Genomic DNA, 13367 nt, shown 5'->3' on the forward strand with positions numbered 1-13367 from the left:
TAAAAATAATTTTAAAATATGTATTTGACTATCATAAATAGTCCTTTCCACCATCTCAGATTTTCGAATCGACCCTTTGTGATAACCGAATTTTTCTTTCTTAAATATCTATATTGATACTTCGAAATAATCAAGTCGATCCTTTAAAAATGATCGAATCGCCCATACGAAATGACTACGTCAAAATTCTGAGATAATCGAATCGACCATCAAATACGACCCAGTCGAATGTCTGAGAAAATCAGATCGACCATCTGAGATTTCCGATCCGACCCTTCACAATGATACGGTCAGCCAGCTTCAGATGACCGAGAAGACGATTTGAGACAATCGAGACGTCTTTCTGAGATTGTCGATTTGGCTGTCTTCTTTTTATTTTAGCCGGTTTAGCCATATTCAAAAGCTGTCCTATAGTCGAACCTGCAATATGATCTGTCTGCACATTTATATGGCCAAACAGACTTTCCATTTTTTTCCGTGTAACGTCGAAATCTATAAGGCCATACCACTTGGTGGATTGAAAAACTTTGATTACATAGGAGTTTGACTAAAATGAATTTTTTTAGGCGAAAGTAAGTGAAAAATCGTGATATGGCTTTGCTTCTCAGATAGAAAAGTCATTTCTTTCATTATTGTTAGCAATTGTGCAAGTGTGCGATTTGGACAATCTATCAAGAAAAAATATAATGTGCCGTGGTTGAGGTTAGGTTGCATTGTTGAGATAGTTGGCGGTCAAAATTTTTGAATTTTTCTACTTCGTTAAAGTGTGTTTTTCAAAGATGTCAAGAGATTATTCTTGCACTTTGAGAAAACAAAAATTATCAAAGACTGTGATCCTTCTTAGAAATCATGTAAGATTTCTTGATAATCCTTAAACTCTTCTGATTTTTTTTTAAATTTCTTCAACTTCTTTACAATCATTTGAAATCTTTCGAAGTTTCACGAAATTGACTTAAATGAATTCAAATCTCTTAAAGTCTTTTACGTTTTCTTAAATACCTTTAAATCTCTTAAAAATCCTTAAAATCTTTAAACTTTTTCAAATTCATTAAAATCTTTTTTAATAACTTTTCAAAAACTCCCTTGAAATTCTTCAAGACCTCTAAAACTGTCTTAAAATCTTACAAAATAACTTGTAAATCCTTCAACCTTTTTGAATTATTTTTGAATTAGTTTTAAATCCTTTAAAAAGAACCTTGAAGATTCCTTGAAGATTTTTGAAGAAAATTGAATTCTTAGAAACCTTGTAAGATTTCTTGAAAATCCTTAAAGTCCTCCGAATTTTTTTGAACTCCCTACAACTTCTTTGAAATAATTTTAAATATTGTAAAATTGACTAAAATTAATTCAAATCTTTTAAATCCAAAATCCTTTAAATTTTCTTAGACTCCTAAAAATCTCTTGAAATTCCTTAAACCAATCAATTTATTTAAAAACCTTGAAATCTCCAAAAATGAATTACATCTCTGTTAATAACTTTTCAATAACTCACTTGACTTTCTTAAAATTTGTTCAAATCTCTTGCAAATCCTTGAACTTTTTTGGATTCTTTAAAAAACCTTTAAAATTCCTTGAAAATCCTTCAATCTTTTAAATTGTCTTTGATATAACTTGATTTGCTATAAAACTACTTAAAATGACTTATTATAAAAAAGTATTATGACATAAGTCGCCGGCAATTGAGGTTATAACCTTAATTAATGAAAATTATAATTTTTCGTGGTGGATTGCCTAATCGCACATTTTCCAAATTGCCAACGATAATGAAATAAATGACTTTTCTTTCTTAAAAGCAAAGCTATGTCACGATTTATTACTTAATTTCGCCGAAATTAATTAATTTTAGTCAAACTCCGTAATATTAGAATACTCAATTATAAAATAGGGTTGCTGCAAAGCTTCATTTAAAAAATTTTCAAATTTATTTGTTTAGTTTACGAAATATTCGTGTTTTTTTTTTGTGAATAATAAGGTCAGAAGTATAGAAATGCGGCCCTTTTTATTGAGAATGACAAATGGGTAATGCCCATTTTGTTTTCTTCTCTCTAACTCAAAGAAATGATGAAGAGGTTTAAAATGATTTTTTTCTGTTTCGTGTGATGTTTCTTAATTATAAACAATTATTTGTAAATACCTTTCAAGTTTTTTTATTCATTCCAGAGCATTAAAAATATCTACTTTTGAATAATTGAGAATGAAAACTGAGTAAATAAGCCCATTTTGTTTTTCCTTCATCTTATTTAGTGGTGATGTTAATGATTATGTTTTCTGTTCCACGATTTTTTTGATCCCAAAGATCATTTTGAAACACTTAAAAAATTTTATATAAATATAAAACATAAGTAAATGCAACTATTTTTAGACCAATCGCCTGTTCAATATTTGTTATTTTATATGAATAATAATAAATCTACAATAATTTTCATAATTTTTCTGATGACCTTACATCAATTTTCGCTAAATTTCAAGATATTTTTGATAGGTTTTGGGTAATTTTCAAGATTTTAACGAAGAAACCAGCCTTAGGACCGAAAATGAGTTTACGCGAAAATTAAATTTTGATTGTAGAGCAATGGGGATTTTTTTATTCGATATAGGGAAAACCTTAATTATTCATAATCAATAAATATCGGGAAATCGAGTTTTCGATCCTAAAAGTCGGTTCTTCGTTTCACGTCACACGCATGTTTTTAATTTTTAATGTGTGCAAATTATAACAAAGATAACAATATACATTGAATATCAGTTATCTCTGTTCTTCCTTCCTCCTGCTGTACAAAGCAGGCTAAATATAGAAGCCCCTCTATAAATCGGAATATTTTTTTCCTGTTGGAAATGGCGCTGCGACCTTGGAATTACCGAACTCCGACGTGTTTCTCGTCTTAGGGCGGTCTGCGAAATGTCCAGTCTTCCACTCTGTTTTCAATCGACTTTTCGGAATAATTTTCAAATCTCTTGATAGAAAAAGTTCTACAGTATTTCTTTACAAGTTCGGTAATTCCTCAAGTAGGATTCCGTGTGGACATAATAATAATTTCATGCTGCGCATCACGGCACATAACTTTGCCTTTCTGCTCTCACAGGCGAACGCAGGCGTGCAAGATGGCAGTTACAGACTCGTACACGAAATAAGCAACCGGAAAAGGCTGAATTGAATCGACCTGACGCAACCACCGCTCTATATTCACAGGAGCGCATGAAAATACGTTGCAGTTGAAATTGCAACTGCGCACTGAAACTTGATAATCCTCCTCAGTCCACAATCTACATATGAAAGTTTTTATGTACCTGATGACATTTTTTGTTCTAAGAGTCATGTTGGAATCTACAGTTCAAGAATACCTTCAACATGTGTGTTAACATGTGATTCAAAGAATACAAACGAAAGTACATAACTCTTTTTAGAGGCAATATTTACTTGGATCGAAAAAGTATTGTATCCGCATTCGTAACAATATTTTCTTCATTAGAAAATTTCAACAAGAATTTTTTTTTTGTAGCGTTGAATGAAGTAAGTGTTAGTACGATCCTCAATATCATTGGATCAAGAAAATATTGTAACCGTATTCGTACCAATATTTTCTGCATTAGAAAATTTCAACAACAAAAATTTGTAGCATTGAATGAAGAAAGTATTAGCACGATCCGCAATACTTTCTTGGCTCGAAAAAATATTGTATCCGCAATCGAACCAATACCTTTTCTGCATTTGAAAATTTCAAAGAAAGAAAACAGTAGTTTTTTTGTAGCATTAAATAAAGAAAGTATATTAATATGATCCGCAAAATTTACTTGGATCAAGAAAATATTAAATCCGCGTATTCGTACCAATATTTTCTGCATTAGAAAACTTCAACAAAAGAATTTTTTGTGGCATTAATTGAAGAAAATATTAATACGAGCCACAATATTTACTTGGATCAAGAAAATATTATATCCGCATTATAGTATCAATATTTTCTGCATTAGAAAATTTCAACAAAAAAATACTTCCAATATTACCAATACTTTTTACATTAGAAAACGTCAAAGAAAAAAAAATAGTTTTTTTTGTACCATTGAATATTTACTAGGATCAAGAAAATATTTAACCGTACTCGTACCAATATTTTTTGCAATAGTAAAATTTTCGTTATAGTAATAATATTATAATATTTTTTCTGGACTAGGAAAAGAATTTGGTTGATTTACCCAAAACTTTTAGTTTCTCTAAAAAGAACGCCACATAATTTACATTTCTGTTTCATCTTGGTCTACTTAGCCTATTCTATATCACAAGACGAGAAAATCCCGCGACAAACAATTTTTAATTGAAATATTGCGGGATGCTTTATTTATTTAATAAAAAAATTCCTTTGTTCTTAATCTTGGAAATAAACAGATAGGAATATTCACTTCTCAATCCGCCATTGGATTCCCTTTTAGGATCACTTATTACGATAAGGATCACCTAGATGCAAACGGATTACTTTTTATGTTTTTTTTTCACTAAAGAATTAAAATGCTTGGTAGATTAAATCAAAAAATGTAGTTGAATCAATAAACTACTTTATAAAATGAACAAAATGGTTCAACCAAAAACTTCTATTGATCGCAGCCAACGAATCTTGATCACCTGATCACAAAATTTGTTAATTTAAACAAAATGTTTTCTGAAATGAACCAAATGCGGAAATAATTATTTTTTGGGCATACTGTTCAACCGGAATGATTAATTGTTTCATTAAATATTAATTCGAGCCGATAGTATCTGGTATTGGATGGAGGTGATCTGATGAAATATTTCTTTTTTCAATGCTTATATTGCTTGTATGTGGATTCACGCGCGAAAGAATTAAACAGTCAACGAATCGTTCTTGACCTCGAAAGTCGACGCTGGGATACTCGATTGCATTCTGTTTTCCGGATACATTATATAACTACGTTTGATATCAGTATAGTATAAGCGCGCCAGCGATATTCGCCGGCTCAGAAAATGAGATTCATCGCATTTTTTTCTGCGGGATAAAATATGATATTATAGGATAGAATTATTGATTTGCACGATTAATTAATTTTTAACCAAAAAGTTGTATTAACAACCAAATAGTTGAACTTTGAAGCAAAAGATGAATTTTTGTCAAAATAATTTAACTTTTAACCACATAGTTAACTTTTCAAGTCAATTAGATCATTTTGTTCGAAGACAAGACATTTCAATTTCATCAAAAAAATTAATTTTCAACCAAAAGCGATGACTTTTATATAATATATATGAATTTTTTTCCAAAAGACGCATTATGAAACTGTTGAATTAAACGAATTTTTTTACTAAAAAATATTAAGTTTATAACCAAAAAGTTGATTTTTTAAATGATAAATTATCGTATAATGTCCAGATGAAAAAACTAATTTTTTACCAATAAGATGAAGATTTAAAAAATTATTTTTCAGGAAAATAGTACAACTTTCAATTACTTAGTTAAATTTGGAATGGAAAAATATTAATTGTTTATTAAATAGTTTAATTTTCAACGAAAAAGATTAATTTTCCACCACAAAGTTGAATTTTCTGCCAAAAAAACGAATTTTAAACAAAAATGATGAACTTTGAAGCCAAAAAGGCAAATTATCTACGAAAAAAGTTGAATTTTCAGCAATATGATTTTTCAACAAAAAAGTTCATTTTTAACTAAAAAGATGATTTTTTATAACAAAGAGATGCATTTTTTAGAACACAGTGAATAGTTCAATTTTCAGTATATAAATTAGATTTTCAATAAAATAGTGACCGTTTTAGTTAAAGAGATAAATTTCCAAGAAGTTTAATTTTCAACCAAGTGTAGTTTAAATTTTAATAGAAAAAAATGAATTCTCAGCGAAAAAAGTATAATAGTGGATATTTTAACCGAAAAGGATTTTAACTTAAAATCAAAAACAAATTATTTAATTTTTAAGCCAAAAATACGAATTTTCAACAAAGCAGTTCAATTTTCAACCCGAAAATATGAATTTGTTACTTAAATGATGAATCTCAACGAAACAACTTATAGTTGATGTATCAAAGAATAAAAACTTTTATTTAAAAAAAAATATTTCTCAATAAAGTACAAGTGGTTCAGCTTGCAACGAAGTTGTTCAATGTTCAACCAAAGAAGACGAATTTTTAACCAAATGGTTGAATTTCCAACTAGAAAATATCAAACTTTAATTATAAGTATATAATTTTTCAACCAGACATGTAATAGTTACACTTTAAGCTAAAAAAATTATTTCTTACAAGAAAAAAACAAACGAGTTTTTAATAAAATAGTTCACTTTAACCAAATAGATGAATATTCTACTAAAAAGATGAATCTTCATCAAAGAAACTGAATTTTCAGCAAACGAGTTCCAAATTTAAGGCAAAAGATGATTTTTAAACAAAGATGTTTGGGAAATGGTGACTTTTTAACAAAATAATAGCTTTTTCAACAAAATAATTAAATTTCCAATCAAATAATAGAATTTGTAACCAAATAACGAGATGAATTCTTAACCACAAATATATAATATTGTTGAATTTTCAACCAAAAATTGATGGATTCACTGATTGGGTTCTATATATTAATTCAGTTCAAATTCAATCGGAAAAGCGAGAAAAAAGGGTATAGCAAAACGAAATGTATTTTACAAAACATGTTTTGTTCACTGAATTTTCATATTAGGAAAATATTATTTTACGATTTATCCATTAAACTTACTTCAGTAAATATTCAGAAAATATGATTAGATTATAATGTATTTAAAGAAAATGTATTAAAAAATAACAGCCTTGGAAGTGTCCTATGGAACTAAAAAAAGTATCTTTATATAAAGATCAAATGTATAAACGGCCCCTAAATTTAAAACGTTGTTCTTACACAGTAAAAATAAATACTTAAAGTTATATTCGACTTAATTTCAGATTTGTCTTGAATTAAGGAAGTACCTGAATTTACGTGTGCAAACTATCTTGAATAAAGCAATAACTTATCTTATAAGTAAGAAATCAGCATTTTACTACTGGAATAAAGTAAAGTATCCGCCTAAATTTCATTATTCAATTCTGAAAGTAAGTTGAAGGCAACCTAAAATAACCTGTAAGGCTTTCATCGCCTAAAATGAAGGAATATAACTTTCCTGAATTTCAGGTTCGTACTGCCTTGCATGACGTTACAGAACGCTTGCACTGCTATGTCGCGTTGGTTAGTGTCGCGGCCAGAGCCGGAGTTATACCATATATTAGGCCGCCCGTGTGCAACCGTTTTTTTGCCCCCCCCCTTCCCCTTTTCTTTTAAGAAATGAAAAAGAAGACATTTTTTACATACGTATGCTCTATTTTTATTGAAAAATTATTGATATTATTTACATTATTATTAATATACACATTATTTACATATAATAAGGATTCAAAAGAAATTTGCTCGCCTTGCTTTAATCTTGGCAAATTCTTCAACCAGTTCAGACACATCCAATACTTTCGTAATCACTCGCTCAATTGATATCATCGTCAAGTTTGACAGTCTTTTTTCCGCCATCGATGTTCACAAGTAGTTTTTTATTATTTTCAATTTTGAAAAGGATCGCTCCGCGCTTGCGACAGATACAGGCAAAGTGTTTAATATTCGGTAAGTCATGAGCGTGTTTGGAAATACGAGATGCAAGTTTTCTTTTAGTATGAAGGTCAAAATTTCACATGAACTCATGTTCGGCTTGAGGTAAGTTCTTAACGCAATAAGTTCATCATACAAATCCACGCTTAATATATCTGAGCGATTTTCGTCTTCGTTTGTAAGATTTTCTTGTAAATTCTTGCACTTTTTTAGAATGTCTAATTTATCCATCTTTGGAAGGGTAGTACTGTTAAACACAAAACTGAACATATTTTAGAATTGTCTAATAAACTCATACCGTTCTTGCAAGGACATGATTATTACGTTCAAGATTGTGAATTAGAAATCAACTTTAAAACATTTCTCGGGATCATCTACTCTTTGTCGCGTACCCATCAGGTTTTTAAACTTGATGTCTACCTTTAAAGCGGTTGCTAAGTGTGTAGCTTCAGTCAGATATTCTTTGAAAGCTTCGTCAGTTCTTTTGTCAGTGAAAAACGTACTTAAATCTTCAAGAATTTCTACAGATTCCGGAAGATTCATGTGAGGATCCTGCAAAAGTTTACTGGCCACATTAATCTTCAATAAAACTCCATTCCATATTAAAATGGAACACAGGAACTTAAGCTCTTTATTTTATCAATGTGGTGTCGCAAATTTCTTATACAGAATCACTCCTGCAAGACCATCGCGTCCCTGATAGCGGTTTTAGTGTTAATTGTGGAAAATAAAAAATTATTACATCCCATCTCTTTGTAGACGCCGAAAGAAAGTTATATGATTCTTGTACATTGTCAAAGAAATCTACCGTTTCTGCATTGGCTTTGGCAACATCATTTACAACTAAATTGAGACTACGCGGATTACAAGAAACGAAAAAAGCTCTCGGCTTTATTTGCAAAATTCTGCTTTGTACTCCTTTTAATTGACCGCGCATGTTAGAACCATTATCGTAACATTGTCCCCGAATATCGTCTACATCTAAGTCGAGAGCTTTGAGTTTTTCAGTGACAAAATCTGTTGCACCTTTTCCTGTAGTGTCCTTAATTTCAGAAAAACCAAGGAAATGTTCACAAATCTCAAATTCTCATTCTTTTTTCATCCATATCAACGAAGCGTATAATAAAAGTTACTTGTTCAAAGTGACCTACATCAGGAGTACAATCTATCATTATAGGATAATACTTCGCTTTTCGAACTTTTGTTATAGTTATTTTTAAAATACGCTCTGCTATTAAATCAATTAGCTCGTTTTGAATGACGTGACCATCATGACAGGGTCGAACCTCGCAATCATTTCAACAGCTTTTAAAAAATTGCCGTTGTTGGTTTGAAATACTCCTATCTGAACTTCCACGAAAGGCTAAATTTTTCTGAGCTAAAAATTGAACCACGTACACTATACGTTCAATCACTTGCTGCCAATAAGGCTTCTCTGCTTCTAAAATTTCTTGATCTAATCTACCTATAGTTTCCCCTGATCTTAAGGCCTTTTTTCGTGCCTCGAGAGATGTTGAGAAGCGTGTTGGCAATCCGAAAAACCCTCGGCAGTCAATGGTACCCATGCATCTCTACCAAAAATTATACAACAAAAACAAAACATTCTGTTAGTAGAAACAGAATACATTAACCAAGATCTTTTGCAGGACTCTCCATTTGCCATATTACGTGTGTAATAAATATTAGAAAATGATTTTCCTGACGAGTCTGCAGGGTACACTTTCTTTTTTATTGCTGCTGGCTTGTTCTCTGAGAGAAGTTGAATTTCATGATTTGACAATGGCACTGGCAAACAGGCAGGATCTCCACTTAAAATATCAGTGTTCTTCTCTTTTTCACATTCATTCTGAAAAAATAAGGAATTTCATTATAAAATAAACGCTGGTCATACAATAATATGAGCAAAGAATTATGAATTAGGGAATGTATTACAGAGAAATAAAATCTTTGTAACATTTTTTAATTTGAAAAATAATACTATTCAGTTGACTAAATACACAGTCAATTCAACTTTTTTCTTCATTAGGTTCGCAGTTAGTGTTTTAAAGAGACTAGGTGCATTTTAAAATTCTCATGTGCATGCGAATAAGCTCGATAATATGCTCAAACCTTATGTGCTTTAGAAATTTAATGAAAACTTATGAGCATTTTGAAATAGGGTTTAAAAAATCGTATTTTCTATCTTTATCAATAATAATTACATTATTTGAATTTCGCGGGAAAATGTATTTCTTCAAAATGGAAGGGGCGCTAAATTTAATTGATATAAAAGTACAAGTAATAGAAAAAATATTATTGGAATTAAACAGTGCCTCATTCAGGGTTGCTACAGTACTCCAATTTCGAAATTCTTCTAGCTATAAAACAAACCATACTCCTAGAAGATAATAATGTTAATGCAAAAAAATTATGCTTCTAAATATATTTAAAACACTTTTTATTTGTGTTTTTTAGTCAAATAGATAAATTTTTAACCATAGAAATTAATTTTTAACTAAAAGTATGAATCTTTAGCCAAAAGTATGAAGTTTTACCCAAACAGTTAGTAGAATTTTCAACCCAAACGATTAATTTTATACCAAGGTAGATTCATTTTCAACAAAGTACATTAATTTTCATCTAGAAAAGATCAATTTTCAACCAAAATTAGAATAGTTAAAATGTTAGAAAACTAAATGTCCAGCGAAAAAAACGAACTTTCAGCAAACTAGTTTCTTTCTTAAAAAAAAAAATTTTAAACCAAAAATCAAAGAACTAAATTTTCAGTTAAAACAATCGATTTTCAATCAGTAAAATAAATTCTCAACAAAGTAATTCAAATTTAAACCCAAAACATAAATTTTATACCAAAAAGATACAGTTTCAATAAAGTATATAAATTTTCAACTGAAGAAGATAAATTTACAAACCAAAAATATAATAGTTCAATTCGCAGTTAGAAGAAAAGTAAATTTTATGCAAAAAATCGAGTTTCCAGGAAAATTATTCATTTTCAATTAAAGATATGAATTTTCAGGCAAAAATAGAATAGTTAAAGTGAATTTTTTACTATAATGATGAATCTTCAATTTAAAAAAATTTAATTTTTAACCAAATACATGAATTTCCAAAAGGATGAATTTTCTACCAAAAATAAAATAGTTGAATTTTCAACTAATGAGTGTACTCTTCTATCAAATAAATACGAATTTTCAAAAAATAGTTGAATTTTAAAGCAAAAAAGATCAATTTGCTACGAAAAACGTGATTTTTGATATGTCAACCAAAAAGGATTTTAATTTTGTACAAAAAATAGTTGAATTCAACCAAAGAAGATTGTTTGTCAACGAAATAGTTTGAATCCTCAACTAAAACAGATTGATTTTCAAACAAATAGTTGCGATTTTTAACCACAATAATAAAATTAACTTCATCTTTAGTTTTACGAAAATTTCCTAATTTTGTCAGGTTTTCACGGGTATTCCCTGACTTTCTGGAATTACCTGCCTATCATTTAAAAAAGCATGCTTATTTCACTCTAGAATGTTTTTGTAAAAATATATGTATTGATTATGATATACATTTGTTTGAAAAAATGCATTAATTTCTCTACAAATCCTCTGTTCGAATTTAAATTCTGAGCATATTCTGAGCATATTATGCATTTAAGAAATCTACGCACAGTTAAATTTACTAAATTAAATATTTTCAGCAAAAGAGATGAATTTTAGTTAAAAAAGATTCATGAATTACGTTATTTTAATGTTTTGCTCACAAAACTTATGGCCTCATTAGGATTACAAAAATATGTTCATAAATTAATGGCCCAAAAAACGAAACTTTAAAACATCTTCTATTAAAATAATATATATTTAAGAATATTCCCTTTTTTTCTTCAAATGGCTCAAAATATTTCGTATATGGTGTGTTTAGTGTGTATGGAGAAATATAAAAAACATAACTTTCATGCAATTTAATTTAAAAACATGATCTTTAAAACATGTTTGAGTAAACATTAAAAAATATTGTAATAAGGGTTTCGTTTCAGGACACCAAATACAGCAAGGGAGATGAAAAAATGTCTCCAAACTTTAGTCAAATATGTAAAGCAATGCATTTATTTATCTGATTCTACAAAACTTTGATTGATTTAATCAGAGGCGGCGAAACATAAATGGAATGCATGGAGCCTTCCAAACATGGAAAAATTCCCTGTATGGAATTCCATACATTAAATTTTGTCGACGACATTGATTTAGAATCGATAATGAACGATTTAATTTTGCGAAACACAAAACGAAGTACAGTTTCACCAATATTGTAAATAAAAGACGCTTTTTCCTTAGAATTAAATTTTTTCCGTCAATCTTCGAGAATTGTATTACCAGAGTGAATTTCAAATAGAGTAATAAACATTGAAATTAAAATTTCCATTTTTAATCTTCGGTCATACGATCATTTATTAATAAAATTAGTTTATAACAACGTTTCGGCCACATTTTTGTGCCTTCTTCAGGTTTAAAACATTTTGTGTATTAATTTGGGTCATAATAAAATTTTTTTGTTGATAAATATTAAATCCATATTTGAGTCAGTGTTTTTCTATTTTCCAATCAAAAAATATCATTTCATAATCACTATTTGTTTAAAAAAATTATTTTTAATTTCTGTAGTCATACTTAAAAAATATGTAGATTATTAAAAAATTTTGTGTGAAAATTTTTAATTTTAAAATTCATTTTGAACACCTATTGTGGATAAACCAAGGTCTACCGAGCTCGAAACTGAGCATGATACTCTGTACCCCGACCTGAATTTCAGGAATCTAATTCCCTCAATTTAATGTTCAGATGTAATTCTTAATTTCAGATTGCCTATTATTCTTTTTTTGACACCTTAAATTCAACCGGATTTTCGAATTAAATTAAGTATTTGTTTTTGCTGTGTAGTAGATTCGAACAAGATTTACAAATTATCTTGATGAAGTTTTTCAATTGGACACAAGTTATCGAGCGCGAAGCGTGAGTTTCGTAATGAGAATGTAATCGTCAAAGACATTGGTGCTTTGAGAACATTCGTTAAAAATAAATCGAAAACAATTTCAGTTACAATTTATGGCTGTAATTCCTCAGAAGTTTAAATCACAGTTTTCGATTTAACGCATATTAGCGCTCAACAAAAATGTGCCCACACAGCGGGCATATTTTTTTAAACATAAAATAGAATATAGATTGAAGTACGATTTCCCATAAAACCCCTAATTCAGAATTTCAATGGAAATCATTCTTCAATCTATATTCTTTTTTATGATTGACATGTGTCATAAGCGGACGTGCGCTTATGAAACTTGCCATTTTTAAATGCGTGTTTTCCCGAAAAGAGGCTTTTTAACGTTTTATTTTTCTAAATTGGCGAGAGACATAAGCGTACATAATAATTTCTTTTAATATAAAAAGAATATAGATTGAAGTGTGATGTTTCATGATAGAAACCTTAAATTTCTTTCATTTAGGGTTTTTATGGGAAGTCATACTTCAATCTACACGAAGAGACTTTTGATATAAATATTTGAATCATTCTATATGTACGAGGGTAGTTCAATAAGTCCTTAGAATGACCAACAGATGGCGCGCGAATCGCTCCAAATCATCTGTTTTCAGTCAGCATCACTCTCGACTAGATATATGGTGCAGTCACAATCCACATCTTCTGAGTTTACGTGTTTTTATAACCAATTGAAAAAAAAAATTGTTCGTTAAGAAAAATGGAAAAAAA

General features: G+C 29.4%; 1 protein-coding gene across 1 annotated transcript in view; it reads right to left on the bottom strand.

The window, feature by feature from the left end:
- Positions 1-8785, bottom strand: part of LOC117177669 — a 16074-nt gene extending 7289 nt beyond the window's left edge. The window contains exons 1-3 of the mRNA XM_033368495.1: positions 8747-8785; positions 8422-8655; positions 8034-8192 (exon numbers count right to left, since the gene is read on the bottom strand). Of these exons, the coding sequence (XP_033224386.1) occupies positions 8034-8192; positions 8422-8655; positions 8747-8785 (432 nt within the window). The remainder of the gene's footprint in view (positions 1-8033; positions 8193-8421; positions 8656-8746) is intronic.
- Positions 8786-13367: the final 4582 nt, after the last annotated feature.

The sequence above is a fragment of the Belonocnema kinseyi genome, chromosome 1 (assembly GCF_010883055.1).
Source record: "Belonocnema kinseyi isolate 2016_QV_RU_SX_M_011 chromosome 1, B_treatae_v1, whole genome shotgun sequence".
Taxonomy (NCBI): Eukaryota; Metazoa; Arthropoda; class Insecta; order Hymenoptera; family Cynipidae; genus Belonocnema; species Belonocnema kinseyi.